At 44.6% G+C, this 20,179-nt stretch overlaps 1 protein-coding gene across 2 annotated transcripts in view; it reads left to right on the top strand.

Annotated features, from left to right (window-relative positions):
- LOC147738155 (vomeronasal type-2 receptor 26-like) overlaps positions 1 to 20,179 on the top strand; it is a 223,545-nt gene that overhangs the window by 149,949 nt on the left and 53,417 nt on the right. Inside the window, exons 1-2 of one of the 2 annotated variants that reach the window (XM_086952166.1) lie at positions 2,170 to 2,385; positions 14,886 to 15,009. In XM_086952166.1, coding sequence (XP_086808292.1) covers positions 2,170 to 2,385; positions 14,886 to 15,009 — 340 coding nt within the window. Of the gene's footprint in view, positions 1 to 2,169; positions 2,386 to 14,885; positions 15,010 to 20,179 lie in introns of those variants that run through there. The other variant, XM_086952165.1, reaches the window with a different exon arrangement.

Genomic DNA, 20,179 nt, shown 5'->3' with positions numbered 1-20,179 from the left:
ATCTAGCCGTTTGTTTTAATGAAAAAGCAGAGTGATACGGTTTAAAGTCGGGAAACCTAAGACCCCCATTTAGTCTGTCTTTTTTCAAGAAGGACAAAGCTATACGAGAGCGCTTACCTTTCCACAACAATTTTACTAATATTTAATAAATGTTTTTAGAATAATACTCCGGGATGTGAATTGGGATCATGGAGAGGGTGTATAAGATAAGAGGAGATAGCATCATCTTAATTGAATCTAAATAACCCCACCAGGATAGAAAAAGAGGGTGCCAACGCGTGATGGAATTATTCAATGTTTTAATAATATAATACACATTTTATTTCAATGTCTCAGATAATAAAGGAGCAAACCATAAACCGAGATATTTGATTTTGAGATGTTTCCAAGAAAACCCTTAATGATCAAAAATATGTTTTTGGCACAGAGCATTTACAGGTAAAACTTCATATTTGTCTATATTAAGGCGATAACATGAAATGCTAAGGAAAGATAACATCTGTTGAAGAAAGGAAGTAGTGAAGATTCAGGATTAGAACAATATAAAAGAATGTCATCTGCATAAACTGACATTTTAACTTGATGGGGATCAAAATGAAATCCAATAATATGGTCATCCTGTCTAATTTTAGTTAAAAAGGGTTCCAAAGCAATAACGAATAGTAGAGGGGATAGGTGGCATCCTTGTCGTACTCCTCTACGCAAAATTAAATAATCAGAGGTCATACCGTTGAAGGAAATTTAGGCTTGGGGACCAGAGTACAATAACGAAATGAAAGTAATTAATTTAGAAGAAAAAACGTCCCCTTTTAAGGCGTGGAACATAAAATCCCAACCAATTCTATTGAATGTCTTCTCAGCGTCTAAGGAGATCGTGGCAAGAGGGTGATCCAAAGAAGAGGCTTAATTTAAAACATTGAAGAGAACTTGTGAGTTGTCAGAGGCAAGTCGTCCCTTCATGAACCCTGATTGTTCAGAGCCAATAAGATCAGGAAGAAAAGGATCCATACGGAGGCCCAGAATCTTTGCAAAGATTTTATAATCTATATTGACCAAGGAAATCGGACGGTAATTCTTACTAAGGGAATGATCTTTATCCTCTTTAGCAATCAAGCAAACCAGCCCTTCTTAAAAAGTACTTTGAGAAGAACCATTGTCAAGGAAAGATTGTAATAAAAGTAAAAGATTTGGCTAGAGTATGCTCGCAAACTAATTTTAAAATTCACTGGTGAAAGCGTCTGAGCCAGGAGCTTTCCCTCGTCGCAATACTGATACAGCATGGGAAATATCTGCTAAAGAAATATCAGCATCCAGTGATTCAAAATCAATGCGGCTGGATGGAGGGGAAGGAATTCGATTGGAAGTAAGAAAGAAGGTCAGACTGATCTGGCGGGTTTTCAGGAGTGTATAAATTCTTGTAAAAGGAGACAAATGTGTTCAAAATATCGTTATCTTTGAAGATAGGAATATCGGCAGGACCTTGTAAAGATTTTATTTTTGTTCTTTCTTTTCTGACTTTTAAATAAATTGCTAATAGTTTACCCATTTTATTCTGACCCCCATAATAATGGGAACTGCTTTTTAATGGAAAAATAGAGGCTGCATCAGTAGAGAGTCTGTTAAAGGTAAGTTTTGCATCAAGATTTTTCAGAGAGGATTCATCATTTGGGTGATAATATGAATATTATACTTTTTTAATTTTAATGAGTAATTGAGTGGATTGGGCTTCTATGGATTTATTTTGTGAAACAAAATTAATGATAAAACCTCTGGCAACAGCCTTAAAAGAATCCCAAACCATAACAAAAGGGGAGCCAGGAGTATTGTTAATAGCAAGAAACTCAGAGGCGAAGGAGTTAAACTTTTGACAAAAATTTGGATCAAGGAGAAGGGAATTGTTAAAGCGGCAACAGCCTAGGTGAGGGGAAAGGGGGATAAGGTCAATGTCTACAAGGACAGGGGCGTGATCTGAATAGAACAAATTTCAACTTCTATAGCTGACCGTCACTACATGATGCAATTGCCACCCCACAATAACACATCCACTGAATTGGAGCATAGTTGCATTAGCCAGGGCTTATTCTTCCTTAGAGACAGTTGGTGACTGATGCTTTTGTTAGATTTATCCAATTGATGTGCTACATTTCTCCTTGGCAGCTACACCACTATATGCGCAATCTTCATTTTAAAACCACCTCTGGTGATGAGATCCACTTCAATGATCAAGGGGACCCTCCTGCGCGGTTTGATATTTTGAACTGGATTTACTATTCTCTTGTAAACGTCACCACCAACAAAGTGGGAAGCTTCAGTACCAGCTCATCAGGGGAAGCACGGTTCATACTCAATGACAGCGCCATCTGGTGGCACCCTAACTTTAAGCAGGTAAGACCTCCCACATGAGTAAGTCAAGACTCAAAAAGAAGTCCACATCAGACCGCTCTAAAGACAATGAAAGTCATGTGGTAAAGTGGCATGACACGCTGATGCAGGTATGATGATTAAACACAAGTTTATTTCAAATACTCTAATCTTGGAACCGAGAGGGAGGTGGCCACCTTCCTCCAAGCACTGCAACCATTCTTCCTGACTCTGGAACAATAGAGTACAAACACTCCACATTCCAACACAGAATGAAAAAGCACAAGCTCAACTTAGAAATACAATCCATGGAACAGATACAACATACCTCCTTTTTTCCAACAATAAAAATAAACAGTAACAAATAACACAATTAAAAAGACCATCCTTAATATCTGTAAGCATATAAGTAAAGAATGAATCTAGTTACACTGCTCACTATAACTAATAAACCCTACCCTATTGCTCCAAAACAAATGTCTCAAAATTTCTTGGAATCCTACATACGCTTTTATCCATAGATTTTGTGCATATGCCCTGAATTTGTCATATTCCTGAACACTTTTGTTGATGATCATATCTTGCTCAAGTCCTTAATCATATTCAAGAAAACCAATGTCTTCATCACCCTGTGAAACTTTCTGCACATTCCTCCATTAACCATTAGTTCATTTCAGAACACAACCATCCTCACTTCTTCTACTTGGTTAGGAATGCCAAATCTAACAGTGCCTTTCACTACTTTGGAAATAGGTAACATGACATTGACCCACTCTCCCTTTACAGTAAGATGAGACTTAGACACTTTCACCACATCAAACCTCATTTTACTCTTCTGCTGACTTACATGAATATTGGACATAATTCCTTCCACATCACAATTCACCTTGCCACAGATTTTTGGCAATTTACCACAAAGACTTAAAAAGATCATGTGCTGTCCTTCCCTGACTGGGGGTAAGTGTCTGAAAAGTTTCAGCGCTCCATCCATCATCTCCTTGTGTTAGCTTAGTTCGCCCTAAGTTGGCAGGGTATACCCAGACGTGGTTCCATTCCTTACTTTGCCATTGGATCCAAGCTAGCCTGGCTGATGAGTGTGTTACCCCGAAACTGGTCCTAGGATGCTTACTCCAGGTCCAGGGTAGACCTGGCTCGGCAGTTCGGGCTGGACTGTTCCCATGAGGAACAGGGTCAAGATTGATTTGAATATGGCTGGGTCTGAACTGGGGTGGTGAAGTGAGCTAAAAAACAATGATGAATTCAACCCAGATCTGTGACTGGGGATGAGTGTATGAAATATTTCAGCACTCCGTCCATCATCTCCTTTCCTTTAAAGCCACGAATAGGGAAACATCAGTCAATATGTGGATTATTGTAATACGACCATAATATCACTCGAATAACATCTTCACCATCCATACCCTCAATCATTGCACCCCTAATACATTCAGATACCACCCTATTCATTCATTCCACCTGACCACTGCTTTGAGGATGATATAAAATGCACCTTTTTGTGCTTTATGCACACACCTTACAGAAATTGTCTCATCTCAGTGGACACAAACTAAACACTGTTATCCAAACCAATTTCAGAATAGAAATCGTCTTTCTCACACATATAGACAAGCAAACATGCATGGAAGTGAAAGAGCATACACACACACTTGCTCTTAAGTCTTCTTTAAGCAAAAGCTATTGAAGCAGAGCACCACTGATACAACCAAGATCATTTTTACTGCTCTAGTACCAATAGCTAAAGGGAAACACACTGGCTTTGAATTTCTACAGCAGACAGTCACTACTGGCAAAAACATCTGTGAGAAGGGTGATAACTGCCTTGGCACTAGCTTCATGCACAAGTGGTCAACTTAAACAATAAAAAGACATTTGGAAGAATTTAAAATGGCCTTAATCAAGACTAACATTGTCGCAAACCCTTTCAGACCTACACCACTCATCAGTGGTGTGAGACATTTTAAAGTCTTATCATTTTGAGAACAAGTGGAACATCTCACCACCACCACCAAATTATCTGCATCTCTATACATACCTGGCCACTAATGAACATCCCAAGTCATACCCAAATTACCCTGATGAGTTATCCGCAATAACTAATGATTGATGGTAATGGGAAGATAATATTTCTCAGCCATGAAAATCAACTTGGATTCCACAGAAAATTCTTTCTAGATTTTACTGTATGACTGCAATTCCACTGAAATATTTCTTTCTTTAGGCCAACCATCCTTAATGAGTTCATGACCTTCCCTAAAACAACATATTGTTCAAGTACATTTTTCCATTCCGGTTCACCAGCACAGTTATCTTCATTTCAGACTACACTTGCAACCTAAATATTCAGTATCCTGATGATCATCCAAAACATCCTCTGTCTCATCACTTGAATAGGAATTCAGGGAAAGACAATCCCCCTTGCTATTCTTGCCACCAGATACGTACTCTCCCACAAAATGATTCTCCTAAAGCTTCACACTTGATCTGACCAACCAGGCAGTTGCAATTTGTTGAATGGACATTAGTACCACTGATGATGGGTCCTAATAGTTTACGATCAGTATGCAACAATAGGTGGTTCCCCAAATATACATATTTTGAAATGCTCAACCTCCCAAGTGCAAACAAGCACCTCACATTGAGTTACTGAATAGCGTCTCTCCTGACTTCTCAAAGTGCATGAGGCAAAAGTGACAACACGTTCAGACTCACACTTACCTTGAGACAAAGCAGCCCGCAGGCCAACACTGCTTCTATCACCTGTGACAACCAAAGGTTTACCCAATTGATAAGGACTGAGAAGTGGGAATTGGACAGTTCCTTCTTTCCTTTTTGAAAAGTTGAATCCTGAGCATGAACCCACACAAACGTAGCATTTTGTTTTAACAAGGCACAAAGGAGCTCACCTTTAGTAGAAAAAATCTGAAACAAATTGGTGTAGTACTCACACATACCCAAAAAGGGTTGGAGTTGTTCTCTAATCACTGTGGTAGCTACCTCTTTGATTGCTTTATTCAAATAGGATGTGGTCCAATTTCTTCCCACAAATTACATGTCCGAGATATTCTACTTCTGGTATACAAATCACACACTCTTCTCAGTCTTCAACCCATCTTATACAGAGCACCTAGCCAAGCATCCAGTTCCACCTTGTGCTCATCATAATGTTTTCTAAAGGTCTTTCAAAATGCCTCTAATGACACGTTGAAAAATTAAAGCAGCAGACACCAAGCCAAAAGGCATTCTCCAAAATTGAAAATCTCCACAGGGATTTACAAAAGCTGCACAATGTCTTGATTCTTTGGCCAGAACCACTTTGTGGTACGCTGATCACTTTTTAAGTTTGGAAAAAAACGTACCCCCACTAGGGTAACCATAATTTCCTCTTTTTTTGATAAAGGATGCCAATCAACCCAGATAGCCTTATTCAGGCTCCTAAGATCAATGAACATCCCTAATTCAATTCTATTTCTTTCTTGCCATCACAATAGTTGATAGCTACAATGAAGGAGTAAGATTCCACAGCTTCTACCATACTATTGTCACAAAGCTGAGAAAGAAGCTTTTCCAAACTTTCCCTGATGCTTAAAGAACACACCTTAATCTGTGTTTGACAGGCACACACCCTTCTTCAAGTGTGATTACATGCTCAACCCCTTCCAAGCTTAGCTTTAAAAACAGCATCATGGATTTTTAACACAATAGTACAATTACTCACACTATTTACTGTGCTTCCTTCAACACACTAAACTTGTTGATCAGATTCTAGCTTAAGGACAATCCCTAGACATCCCTGGTTATGCCAACCTAGAATGTTAGGACCTTTCTGTGAGACACACTTTACCCTGTACCTTCACACCCTCAAAAACTATTAATAGCATCAAAAAAACCTTCCAAACCTATTTTGGCACCAATATAGCCTTACGGAGATATGCCAGGGGAAAACAAGCTTTTAACAGCAAACCTGTTAATAAAGGTGTTCTTTGAAATTATAGTGATCTTGGATCCTGAGTCAGTTAATATAGCAACATATTCATCTCCTATAGAGGAATATTGAATAGGATCTTTGGATTTGAGACCATTGTCTTAATGAACCCTGACACACATACTGTCTGTTAACTTTTGATCTGACTCATACGACACCATATGCACTGTTTTTCTTACACACTCTTGTGAATTTAACATCACATTTGTTACAGCCCATCTCAAGAGCAGGACATTGATTGAACACAGCAGTATGATGTTTAGGTTCACAATGTCCACAATCCACAGTCTTCTCTCAAGAAATCATGAAATAAAATCAGTGCAGAGGAGTTGGTGAGGGGCACTCACTGTCAGGATTAACACTTGCCACCAGAACAGGCTGACTACACAAGTTCAGGCCATGCCTCACTCGTCGCAACTGTAGTAAGGAGGCAAGGCACATTAAAGCAGGTGCAATGTTTAAAAACAGGTTTATTCAAAGTAATTGCAATTATGGAAAGGAGAGGGAGGCAACCACTGTCCTGCCAGCACCATGTCCATTCCTCCTGTATCTGAAACAATGCAGCATGAACACTCCACATCCCAAAACAGAACCAAGAGCACAAGCTCATCCTAGAATTACAATCCATGGCATAGATGCAACACATCTGACAGGAATCAGGCAGAGCCTTCCAAGAAGCTAGGTGGTGGATCAATCCCATGCATTGGCAAGGATGGGGGGTATGTAGTTTACTATCTCAACTACTCCTGTGTACAAAATATATTTTATTTTAATTTCTGCCTTGCTGTCAGATATTGAAATTTCAACTGTGTTCTTCTGCTCTCTAAGCACCTAAATGTCCCTTCTTTGAAGCTCTCTTCTCTTTAGGAAAGTTTTCGCTCTGACAGGCCTGGAAAGGGTTGTTCTTGCTTCCTTTTCCAAACAGTCACTGCTGCTTATCTTAGGGGATGGTCGGTCTCTCATCTCAAGTTTACCTGTATTGTTCTCCCATCAACTTCAGTAAGTGGCCAAATGTTTGTGTATTCAGGCGAACACTCTGAACCAGGTGGTAAAGAATCAGATAGTCCCCCAGGGGGATCACACTTTTGATTTTACCCCAAAAGGTAAAGGGACATATGTTCAAAATATAGGGATTATGATTTTTCTAATTGCAGTTCTTAACAAATCGCAATTAGCAAATCGCAATTCCTAATGTACAAAAATGTGCAAGTCTACATTTGACATGCTAGGGTCAGCCGGCCACCATGTCTCTTAATTGTTTTTTATTTAAGCCATGTTTTTTCGAAAGGCAGCCCTTTTTCCTTAAAGAAGTGAAATGTTTAAATTTACATTTTTTAAGAGCAGGCAGTGGTCCAACGGATCCCTGCCTGCACCTAAAAAATATTTGTTTCAACATTCATAAAGGTGAAGAAGTCATAGTTTTGAGGTGTTGGTAAAAGAAATGTATGTTTTGTGACCGTAATTTGTTTGCAGAAGATTCATACATAGCACTGCAATTCAGTATGGGAAAGCATAGGCTCAGGACCAGGTAGGGCTAGAAGGACCAGGAATGACTTGATGAAGGTTGGATTATCCGAAGGACAGAGAGAGGAGGTTAGTGTTTAAGATTTTCTGAATTTGCCCAGAGCATGTCAAGCCACGAAAGCTCTGTAGTACCTAGTAGGTTGAGCAGTCAAGAGACATCTTTATAAAGACCTAAGGCTTTTATCAGCAGGTAAGGGACAAACAGTTTTGTGAGGTAGTTTGGTTACCAAACATGAAACACCTTACTTACTAGGAAGAGCATTATAAATGTACCCCATTGCCTTTTGCCTCTCCACACATGGCATGTCTTTTGCCCCTTGTTTCTCAGATCACTTGTTTCTCAGATCCCTTGTCCCCTGTTTCTATCTTTCTCCTCATATCAATCGGTCTCACCATATGTCTTTTGTGTCTTCCTGTAATGATCGCGTATGGTTTTATTGCATTACCTGTTTGACTGGCCTCTGAGGATTCAAGGCAGGCTATATGCAGCAAAGCAGTCCTTTCTGGTACAGCAGCAGAGTGCGCTGATGGTTTTATTGCATTAACTGTTTGACTGGCCTCTGAGGGTTCAAGGCAGGCGCCATGCAGCAAAGCAGTCCTTCCAGGTACAACAGCAAAGTGCGCTGATGGTTTTATTGCATTAACTCTTTAACTGGCCTCGGAGGGTTGAAGGCAGGCTCCATGCAGCAAAGCAGTCCTTCCAGGTACAGCAGCAAAGTGCGCTGATGGTTTTATTGCATTAACTCTTTAACTGGCCTCTGAGGGTTCAAGGCAGGCTTCATGCAGCAAAGCAGTCCTTCCAGGTACAGCAGCAGAGTGCGCTGATGGTTTTATTGCATTAACTCTTTGACTGGCCTCTGAGGGTTCAAGGCAGGCTCCATGCAGCAAAGCAGTCCTTCCAGGTACAGCAGCAGAGTGCGCAGATGGTTTTATTGCATTGACTCTTTGACTGGCCTCTGAGGGTTCAAGGCAGGCCGCCATAAGTGTGGCAGGGTATGCTCAGACTTGAGTCCCTTGCTCACTTTGTCACTGGATTCAAGCAAGCCGGGCTGAAGACGGCTGGAATGCCAGAAACCGGTCCTCGGAAGCTTGTTTCCGGTCCAGGGAAGACATGGCTTGGCTGTTCGGGCTGGATTGTTCCCATGAGGCACAGGGTCAGACTGATTTGCATATGGCCATGTACGAACTGGGGTGACAGAGTGGGCTAAAGAACAGTGATGGATTAAACCCAGACCTTTTGACTGGGTGTGAGTGTTTGATTGATTCAGATGCTCCGTCCATCACCACCCCCTTTTGTACCACTTCCAGGTACAGCAGCAGAGTGCGCTGATGGTTTTATTTCATGAACTCTTTGACTGGCCTCTGAGGGTTCAAGGCAGGCTTCATGCAGCAAAGCAGTCCTTCCAGGTACAGCAGCAGAGGGCGCTGATGGTTTTATTGCATTAACTCTTTGACTTGCCTCTGAGGGTTCAAGGCATGCTTCATGCAGCAAAGCAGTCCTTCCATGTACAGCAGCAGACTGCGCTGATGGTTTTATTGCATTAACTCTTTGACTGGCCTCTGAGGATTCAAGGCAGGCTCCATGCAGCAAAGCAGTCCTTCCAGGTACAGCAGCAGAGTGCGCTGATGGTTTTATTGCATTAACTCTTTGACTGGCCTCTGAGGGTTCAAGGTAGGCTTCATGCAGCAAAGCAGTCCTTCCAGGTACAGCAGCAGAGTGCGATGATGGTTTTATTGCATTAACTCTTTGACTGGCCTCTGAGGGTTCAAGGCAGGCTTCATGCAGCAAAGCAGTCCTTCCAGGTACAGCAGCAGAGTGCGCTGATGGTTTTATTGCATTAACTCTTTGACTGGCCTCTGAGGGTTCAAGGCAGGCTCCATGCAGCAAAGCAGTCCTTTCAGGTACAGCAGCAGAGGGCGCTGATGGTTTTATTGCATTAACTCTTTGACTGGCCTCTGAGGGTTCAAGGCAGGCTCCATGCAGCAAAGCAGTCCTTCCAGGTACAGCAGCAGAGTGCGCTGATGGTTTTATTGCATTAACTCTTTGACTGGCCTCTGAGGGTTCAAGGCAGGCTCCATGCAGCAAAGCAGTCCTTCCAGGTACAGCAGCAGAGTGCGCTGATGGTTTTATTGCATTAACTCTTTGACTGGCCTCTGAGGGTTCAAGGCAGGCTCCATGCAGCAAAGCAGTCCTTCCAGGTACAGCAGCAAAGTGCGCTGATGGTTTTATTGCATTAACTTTTTGACTGGCCTCTGAGGGTTCAAGGCAGGCTCCATGCAGCAGAGCAGTCCTTCCAGGTAAAGCAGCAGAGTGCATTGATGGTTTTATTGCATCAACTCTTTGACTGGCCTCTGAGGGTTCAAGGCAGGCTCCATGCAGCAAAGCAGTCCTTTCAGGTACAGCAGCAGAGGGCGGTCCTTCCAGGTACAGCAGCAGAGTGCGCTGATGGTTTTATTGCATTAACTCTTTGACTGGCCTCTGAGGGTTCAAGGCAGGCTCCATGCAGCAAAGCAGTCCTTTCAGGTACAGCAGCAGACTGTGCTGATGGTTTTATTGCATTAACTCTTCGACTGGCCTCTGAGGGTTCAAGGCAGGCTTCATGCAGCAAAGCAGTCCTTCCAGGTACAGCAGCAGACTGTGCTGTTGGTTTTATTGCATTAACTCTTTGACTGGCCTCTGAGGGTTCAAGGCAGGCTCCATGCAGCAAAGCAGTCCTTTCAGGTACAGCAGCAGAGGGCGCTGATGGTTTTATTGCATTAACTCTTTGACTGGCCTCTGAGGGTTCAAGGCAGGCTCCATGCAGCAAAGCAGTCCTTCCAGGTACAGCAGCAGAGTGTGCTGATGGTTTTATTGCATTAACTCTTTGACTGGCCTCTGAGGGATCAAGGCAGGCTCCATGCAGCAAAGCAGTCCTTCCAGGTACAGCAGCAGAGTGCGCTGATGGTTTTATTGCATTAACTCTTTGACTGGCCTCTGAGGGTTCAAGGCAGGCTCCATGCAGCAAAGCAGTCCTTCCAGGTACTGCAGCAGAGTGCGCTGATGGTTTTATTGCATTAACTTTTTGACTGGCCTCTGAGGGTTCAAGGCAGGCTCCATGCAGCAGAGCAGTCCTTCCAGGTAAAGCAGCAGAGTGCATTGATGGTTTTATTGCATCAACTCTTTGACTGGCCTCTGAGGGTTCAAGGCAGGCTCCATGCAGCAAAGCAGTCCTTCCAGGTGCAGCAGCAGAGTGCGCTGATGGTTTTATTGCATTAACTCTTTGACTGGCCTCTGAGGGTTCAAGGCAGGCTCCATGCAGCAAAGCAGTCCTTTCAGGTACAGCAGCAGACTTTGCTGATGGTTTTATTGCATTAACTCTTCGACTGGCCTCTGAGGGTTCAAGGCAGGCTTCATGCAGCAAAGCAGTCCTTCCAGGTACAGCAGCAGACTGTGCTGGTGGTTTTATTGCATTAACTCTTTGACTGGCCTCTGAGGGTTCAAGGCAGGCTCCATGCAGCGAAGCAGTCCTTCCAGGTACAGCAGCAGAGTGTGCTGATGGTTTTATTGCATTAACTCTTTGACTGGCCTCTGAGGGTTCAAGGTAGGCTTCATGCAGCAAAGCAGTCCTTCCAGGTACAGCAGCAGAGTGCGCTGATGGTTTTATTGCATTAACTCTTTGACTGGCCTCTGAGGGTTCAAGGCAGGCTCCATGCAGCAAAGCAGTCCTTCCAGGTACAGCAGCAGAGTGCGCTGATGGTTTTATTGCATTAACTCTTTGACTTGCCTCTGAGGGTTCAAGGCATGCTTCATGCAGCAAAGCAGTCCTTCCATGTACAGCAGCAGACTGCGCTGATGGTTTTATTGCATTAACTCTTTGACTGGCCTCTGAGGATTCAAGGCAGGCTCCATGCAGCAAAGCAGTCCTTCCAGGTACAGCAGCAGAGTGCGCTGATGGTTTTATTGCATTAACTCTTTGACTGGCCTCTGAGGGTTCAAGGTAGGCTTCATGCAGCAAAGCAGTCCTTCCAGGTACAGCAGCAGAGTGCGATGATGGTTTTATTGCATTAACTCTTTGACTGGCCTCTGAGGCTTCAAGGCAGGCTTCATGCAGCAAAGCAGTCCTTCCAGGTACAGCAGCAGAGTGCGCTGATGGTTTTATTGCATTAACTCTTTGACTGGCCTCTGAGGGTTCAAGGCAGGCTCCATGCAGCAAAGCAGTCCTTCCAGGTACAGCAGCAGAGTGCGCTGATGGTTTTATTGCATTAACTTTTTGACTGGCCTCTGAGGGTTCAAGGCAGGCTCCATGCTGCAGAGCAGTCCTTCCAGGTAAAGCAGCAGAGGGCGCTGATGGTTTTATTGCATTAACTCTTTGACTGGCCTCTGAGGGTTCAAGGCAGGCTTCATGCAGCAAAGCAGTCCTTCCAGGTACAGGAGCAGAGTGCGTTGATGGTTTTATTGCATCAACTCTTTGACTTGCCTCTGAGGGTTCAAGGCAGGCTTCATGCAGCAAAGCAGTCCTTCCAGGTACAGCAGCAGAGTGCGCTGATGGTTTTATTGCATTAACTCTTTGACTGGCCTCTGTGGGTTCAAGGCAGGCTCCATGCAGCAAAGCAGTCCTTCCAGGTACAGCAGCAGAGTGCGCTGATGGTTTTATTGCATTAACTTTTTGACTGGCCTCTGAGGGTTCAAGGCAGGCTCCATGCTGCAGAGCAGTCCTTCCAGGTAAAGCAGCAGAGGGCGCTGATGGTTTTATTGCATTAACTCTTTGACTGGCCTCTGAGGGTTCAAGGCAGGCTTCATGCAGCAAAGCAGTCCTTCCCTGTACAGCAGCAGAGTGCATTGATGGTTTTATTGCATTAACTCTTCGACTGGCCTCTGAGGGTTCAAGGCAGGCTTCATGCAGCAAAGCAGTCCTTCCAGGTACAGCAGCAGACTGTGCTGTTGGTTTTATTGCATTAACTCTTTGACTGGCCTCTGAGGGTTCAAGGCAGGCTCTATGCAGCAAAGCAGTCCTTTCAGGTACAGCAGCAGACTGTGCTGATGGTTTTATTGCATTAACTCTTCGACTGGCCTCTGAGGGTTCAAGGCAGGCTCCATGCAGCAAAGCAGTCCTTTCAGGTACAGCAGCAGACTGTGCTGATGGTTTTATTGCATTAACTCTTTGACTGGCCTCTGAGGGTTCAAGGCAGGCTCCATGCAGCAAAGCAGTCCTTTCAGGTACAGCAGCAGAGGGCGCTGATGGTTTTATTGCATTAACTCTTTGACTGGCCTCTGAGGGTTCAAGGCAGGCTCCATGCAGCAAAGCAGTCCTTCCAGGTACAGCAGCAGAGTGCGCTGATGGTTTTATTGCATTAACTCTTTGACTGGCCTCTGAGGGTTCAAGGCAGGCTCCATGCAGCAAAGCAGTCCTTCCAGGTACAGCAGCAGAGTGCGCTGATGGTTTTATTGCATTAACTCTTTGACTGGCCTCTGAGGGTTCAAGGCAGGCTTCATGCAGCAAAGCAGTCCTTCCAGGTACAGCAGCAGAGTGCATTGATGGTTTTATTGCATCAACTCTTTGACTGGCCTCTGAGGGTTCAAGGCAGGCTCCATGCAGCAAAGCAGTCCTTTCAGGTACAGCAGCAGACTGTGCTGATGGTTTTATTGCATTAACTCTTCGACTGGCCTCTGAGGGTTCAAGGCAGGCTCCATGCAGCAAAGCAGTCCTTTCAGGTACAGCAGCAGACTGTGCTGATGGTTTTATTGCATTAACTCTTTGACTGGCCTCTGAGGGTTCAAGGCAGGCTCCATGCAGCAAAGCAGTCCTTCCAGGTGCAGCAGCAGAGTGCGCTGATGGTTTTATTGCATTAACTCTTTGACTGGCCTCTGAGGGTTCAAGGCAGGCTCCATGCAGCAAAGCAGTCCTTTCAGGTACAGCAGCAGACTTTGCTGATGGTTTTATTGCATTAACTCTTCGACTGGCCTCTGAGGGTTCAAGGCAGGCTTCATGCAGCAAAGCAGTCCTTCCAGGTACAGCAGCAGACTGTGCTGGTGGTTTTATTGCATTAACTCTTTGACTGGCCTCTGAGGGTTCAAGGCAGGCTCCATGCAGCGAAGCAGTCCTTCCAGGTACAGCAGCAGAGTGCGCGGATGGTTTTATTGCATTAACTCTTTGACTGGCCTCTGAGGGTTCAAGGTAGGCTTCATGCAGCAAAGCAGTCCTTCCAGGTGCAGCAGCAGAGTGCGCGGATGGTTTTATTGCATTAACTCTTTGACTGGCCTCTGAGGGTTCAAGGCAGGCTCCATGCAGCAAAGCAGTCCTTCCAGGTACAGCAGCAGAGTGCGCTGATGGTTTTATTGCATTAACTCTTTGACTGGCCTCTGAGGGTTCAAGGCAGGCTCCATGCAGCAAAGCAGTCCTTCCAGGTACAGCAGCAGAGTGCGCTGATGGTTTTATTGCATTAACTCTTTGACTGGCCTCTGAGGGTTCAAGGCAGGCTCCCTGCAGCAAAGCAGTCCTCCCAGGTACAGCAGCAGAGGGCGGTCCTTCCAGGTACAGCAGCAGAGTGTGCTGATGGTTTTATTGCATTAACTCTTTGACTGGCCTCTGAGGGTTCAAGGCAGGCTCCATGCTGCAAAGCAGTCCTTCCAGGTACAGTAGAAGAGGGCGGTCCTTCCAGGTACAGCAGCAGAGGGCGCTGATGGTTTTATTGCATGAACTCTTTGACTGGCCTCTGAGGGTTCAAGGCAGGCTCCATGCTGCAAAGCAGTCCTTCCAGGTACAGCAGCAGAGTGCGCTGATGGTTTTATTGCATGAACTCTTTGACTGGCCTCTGAGGGTTCAAGGCAGGATCCATGCAGCAAAGCAGTCCTTCCAGGTACAGCAGCAGAGTGCGCTGATGGTTTTATTGCATTAACTCTTTGACTGGCCTCTAAGGGTTCAAGGCAGGCTTCATGCAGCAAAGCAGTTGTTCCAGGTACAGCAGCAGAGTGCGCTGATGGTTTTATTGCATTAACTCTTTGTCTCTCGCTCCTCAGATCCCTCGCTCTGTATGCACTGAGAGCTGTCCTGCTGGACACAGGAAGATTCCTCGGAAGGGGGAGCCTATTTGCTGCTATGACTGCGCCCGCTGCCCGGAGGGAGAAATCACCAACTCAAGTGGTAGGTAATCATCCAAAATATGCTTCAGAATGGGCACATCATGGGTAAATATACCTTCATATGGCTTGATAGCAGCTATTCTGCTAAAAAATGAAGAAATTATGGTATGTTCTGAAAAGTGATTGCACCATTCTGATCTCGGATGTTTTCTGAACTTTATATTCTTCTCAGTCATTGACCTCATGTTGGTCTTTGCCCCAGGAAAGTGTTTATTTTCAATATCTTAATATATTCATGTTCTCTTGTATGGTACCAGGCACATATTATATATAATGAGTTTATAACTGCTTTGACAAGTGTGATTTCTGTCATACAGTTGTTTCCGTTCCCATTTCTTATCCCCCACCTTTGTTTCCAACCAAGTCTGAAAGTCAACATAGAAACAAGAGTTAATTCTCTCTTCAAAGTCTAAATATCAAAGCTCTGACACAGGGGTAATGTGTGCTACAATCAAAGGAGGCCTTGCTAAGCCTTTTTTGTATGAGATGCTATTCTCTGTAGTGCACAATATGTATCTGTGCTGTGGTTTCATAGAGGAACAACGCTACAGGATGACTGCCATTCTTAGGTCATGGGATTCTAAGGTGACGTAGAAATAATATGTTAACATATGACAGGGAGTATTTTGGGCCAGATGTATGAAAAAAGGATTTTCCCATTCCCTATTTGTGAATAATAATGATTCACAAATGGGGAATTGCACAATTGTATGTACTACCTGTACCAAAATTCAGAAATCACAATTTTGTGTTTTCTGATTCTGCCACATGCATTAACATTTGGATTTGCGATTCCTAAATAGCGATTTTTAAGGAATCACTATTGCGGAATGGCAAATACTTATACTATTATGAATTGCTAAATAAATTGTGATTCCTTAAAATTACTTATTAGCGATTTGAAAATTGCAAATCGCTATAAGTAATGTTACTCCATAAATTCCTATGGGCCTATAGGCCCATAGGAATGAATGGAATTGCAGTCGCAAATTGCGATTACCAAATTGGTACTCGCAAATTGCGAATGTAAATCCAAGGGTGCCAGGTGGCCTAAGGCCCCCATGATGCACCCCCCAAAAAGATAAGTGTGCACATGTGGTGCACCCACATGCCCTTAGGGCATGTGGGTGCACCACATTTCACTTTGAACAATGCACTTTTGTGCATTTTTCAAAGAATGCGCAAATTACCATCATATTGAAGTTGATGGTAATTAGCGATTCCTAAATGCACAGTTTGCCTTTAGAAAACTGCGATTCTCTGAATACATTTGCAATTTAGGTAATCACAAAAAACTGAGATTATCTAATTTGCAAATGGAAATGGATTCATGCATCAGAGAAGGGCTTTTTCCTGTTGCAAATGGGCCGATTCTGCGAATTGGCCCGTTTGCGACCAAAAAAAGCTTGATGCATGTGGCCCATTGTTTTTTGTATTTCCAAATAGCGAATCAAAAATTGCGAACCGGTAATAGTCACAAATTGTGATTCCCTATTTTGAAATTTGAAACAAAGGAAGTATCTCATGGTTATGCTATCATTACCAGGAAAAGAACCACATCTGCAGCATAATAGGAGGTCTGTGCTGAGTTGCTGCGGTTTATCCAGGGAGTTCATACATTTTCAAATAGGATCTCAAGAGCGAGAACGATGGGTGGAAGAGAAAACACAAGTTTAGAGATATTGAGCTGGAGATATTAGTAGAAGAATTTATGGTGACCAATGACACACTTGTTTGTAAATCTTCTCTACAAGTTGGGTCAACTCTTTTCTCACAGACCGGTTCCAACAAGTATGGCTTCCCCCCTACCACTCATCGAACAGCAGGGTAGATACAGGAGTCCCACAAGGGTTGACTCTGAGTCCCCTGCTTTTAAATGTTTATTTAACCCCACTTGTCTGCTTGGCTGAGAGCTTGGGTGCGAAAATAATGGCTTACGCCGACGACACCCAACTTCTCTTCACTTGGGACAAGAACAGCCTCTGTACAGATGGTGTCTGGCAGTGCCTGTCCTCAGTGTTTGCCTGGCTTGCCCGGGCCTGTCTCAAGTGTAACGAGGACAAGTCAGACATACTTCTGTACGGCCACTTTCCGGCGGCCTTTAAGGAATCCATCTGGCCTAGGGGATTGCCTTGCCCCACTGGGGACTGTGGGGTTGCAAAGAACTTAGGGATCTGGGGCCCGATGAAGGTGGCAAATACCGGTCGGAAACGGCCGAATTCGGCCGTTTCCGATCGGTATTTGGCATCTTGAGATGTAGGGGGCCAGACTTTACAGATTCTGTAAATTTACCGAATCAGTAAATTTACAGACTCTGTAAAATACCGAATCGGTATTTTTACCGATTCGGTAATTCCCAGATGTAGGTGGGACTCTTCTGAGTCCCAAAGGCCCTACAAATTCAGTATTTTACCACCCAATCCAATTGGGTGTTAAAATACCGAATTCAGGTGTGCATTACCTACATCTGGCCCCTAGTTCGGTGCTGACTTATGCTTCTGGGAACAAATCACGCGATTGGTGGGAACTTGTTTTGGGACCCTAACCACTCTCCAGAAGTTTTTTCCTCTTCTTTCCCTTAGAGGCAAAAGAAAGAGTGGCCAGAGCACTTATTCTATCGCGTCCGGATTACGCCAACGCCCTCTACATAGGCGCGCCTGACTTTTTGCTTCACAAATTGCAGGTGGTCCAGAACGCGGCAGTAAGGCTCCTTTTTAACATTCCTAGGAGACTCAGCGTACGCAAGCAGCTCTCAGAGTTACTTTGGCTTCCAGTCGCTCTTAGAGTACGCTTTAAGATCCTGACTCTGGCTTTTAAAGCCTTACATGGCCCGTGTCCATCTTACCTAAGGGTCAGATTTGCTTTCTACCATCCTTCTCGTCAACTGCGATCTGCCACCCTGAGTCATTTGGTCATTCCCAGATTCAAGAGAGTTTGTTTAGGGGGACAATCCTTGATGGTCAGAGCTGCTCAGCTGTGGAACAACCTTCCCGACGTTCTCAGGCATACGACAAACCTCACATATTTCAAAAAACATCTGAAAACTCACTTATTTAGGCAAGCCTTGTAGACCATCTGCTTTTATTTTAACTGACACCTGAATCCTCTCTCGCGTCAGGACAGTCTCGACTAACAGTGCGCGTTACAAGCGACTATATAACATAACATAACTAATTAAGGACCTGAAGGACCTTGCCTCCATCCCACCTACACACTCATTCCAATCATGCAATACACCATGAATCCAAGTATCAGAACTTTAAAATGAGTGAGTTTGTGGAACTCACTCCAGTAGCGCAAGTACAAAACGCACCTGTTCACTCCTATTGTTCACTCACAGTATACTGCCACCACCGTGCTTGTGCTATCTAACTCCTGGTGATGGCAGTAGCATCCCACCACTATGATGGTAGTGCTTTGGGTGCCCCTTCCAGTCCAGCAAGACCACAATCCGTGAGGCAGGCTGATGCCATAGCGGACATGCATGATCTGTGTTTGCCTAGGACAACAGAAATCAGCATTAGGGATCCAGACATCAGTACAGTTGGTCACTCAGGGCAGGGGTGAATGTCCATTACCAGGGTGAGTACTTTCTGTCTGATTATAATACTTGGAAATGATCTCTTCATGGGCATCTTTTTAAGCTTAAAAGAGGTGAATGAAGGCAGGATGGGAGAGGGCAGAGCTGGAGGAGGGAATATTCATCATCCTGACCTAGGCAAATGTTAGACAAAGGGCCTCCGAGGAAAGTTACCAGGGGTTGATTCCTAACAAGCTTTGTGTCCTTTGTTTAGGTAACCACCCAGTTATGCACACGGACCAAATTCTTGTACAGAGGCGCAATTCCCCCTCTATGCACATAGGAAGAAACAGAAATAAAGGCCCCATCCAATTGAACGTAGAGTGATATGGTGGCCAAATTTATTCATTTATTCATTTATAAGGTTTTATATGGATGCAGGTGTATTTACATGCCAGCTGGAAGCTCACTCCCTTTGAAAAGTAGCTTATCACAAAGAAAGGTGGCGGCTGCCTGACCCCCCAACACCCTCTGTGATTTACCCTTTGTGCACACTCGATTTTGAGCATTGGTGGCATTACTTTAATGTGATCTGCGTTCAGAATGTTTTAAAATGATTTACAATTTTAACCTCATTTAAACTTGCTATTTTGCACAGGTACATTTCTACCTCTAGGCTCCCGCCTCGGTCCCCGCAGCTGTGTGCTGTTTGAGTGGAGGGCGTGGAGACCTGCACCAGAACGCGCAGGGCGGTTCCGGCACCACATGGGGCGGAGCTGATTGCAAGCTCCGCTCGTCATTTAAGCTTGGTAGATTCACTGCTCACTGAGGATTGCGGTGAGTAGGCGGCTGCCTGACCCCCCAACACCCTCTGTGGTTTACCCTTTGTGCACACTCGATTTTGAGCATTGGTGGCATTACTTTAATGTGAACTGCGTTCAGAATGTTTTAAAAGGATTTACGATTTTAACCTCATTTAAACTTGCTATTTTGCACACGTACATTTCTACCTCTCGGCTCCCGCCTCGGTCCCCGCAGCTGTGTGCTGTTTGAGTGGAGGGCGTGGAGACCTGCACCAGAACGCGCAGGGCGGTTCCGGCACCACATGGGGCGGAGCTGATTGCAAACTCCGCTTCCTGTATATCTAATGTGTCAGAGAACGAGCAGCGGGCGCGCCGGTGGCGCGCCGAAGGCACGCCTAAGGCAAGCCCGTCTGCGCCCATCCGCGCCCGGCCCGCGCCCAGCGCCGGTCATTATGCCCAAATTGACCCAATAATACGCCATAGCTGGTCCAGAGAAAGTCTCCTAGACCTTAGACCCCTATCAGTTGATAACCACTCGAGGTACAACCCGACGCTAGCCCAGCAAAGCTATATTTGCCCTAATTGCCACTTTTCCCTGCAACCTTCGATACCCAATACATGCAGGGTTACTAGAGAGAGCTGCCGTAGCACCCTTCCTCATTAATTAAAGGCTTGTTTGATCAACTGCCGTTCCCTGCCTAAACACGCTAGTGACATCTGGCTCTCCCTTACAACGAATGCTTGGAACCTGATGTTCCTCACGGAAACTTGGACTAAAGAGTCCTCGCACCCCGACATCGCCCTAGCTGTCCCTCCAAACTATCAATTTGCTGGGCTTAATAGATCTG

Source organism: Lissotriton vulgaris, chromosome 1_1 (genome assembly GCF_964263255.1).
Source record: "Lissotriton vulgaris chromosome 1_1, aLisVul1.2, whole genome shotgun sequence".
Taxonomy (NCBI): domain Eukaryota; kingdom Metazoa; phylum Chordata; class Amphibia; order Caudata; family Salamandridae; genus Lissotriton; species Lissotriton vulgaris.
This window is presented reverse-complemented; position numbering and strand designations above follow the sequence as displayed.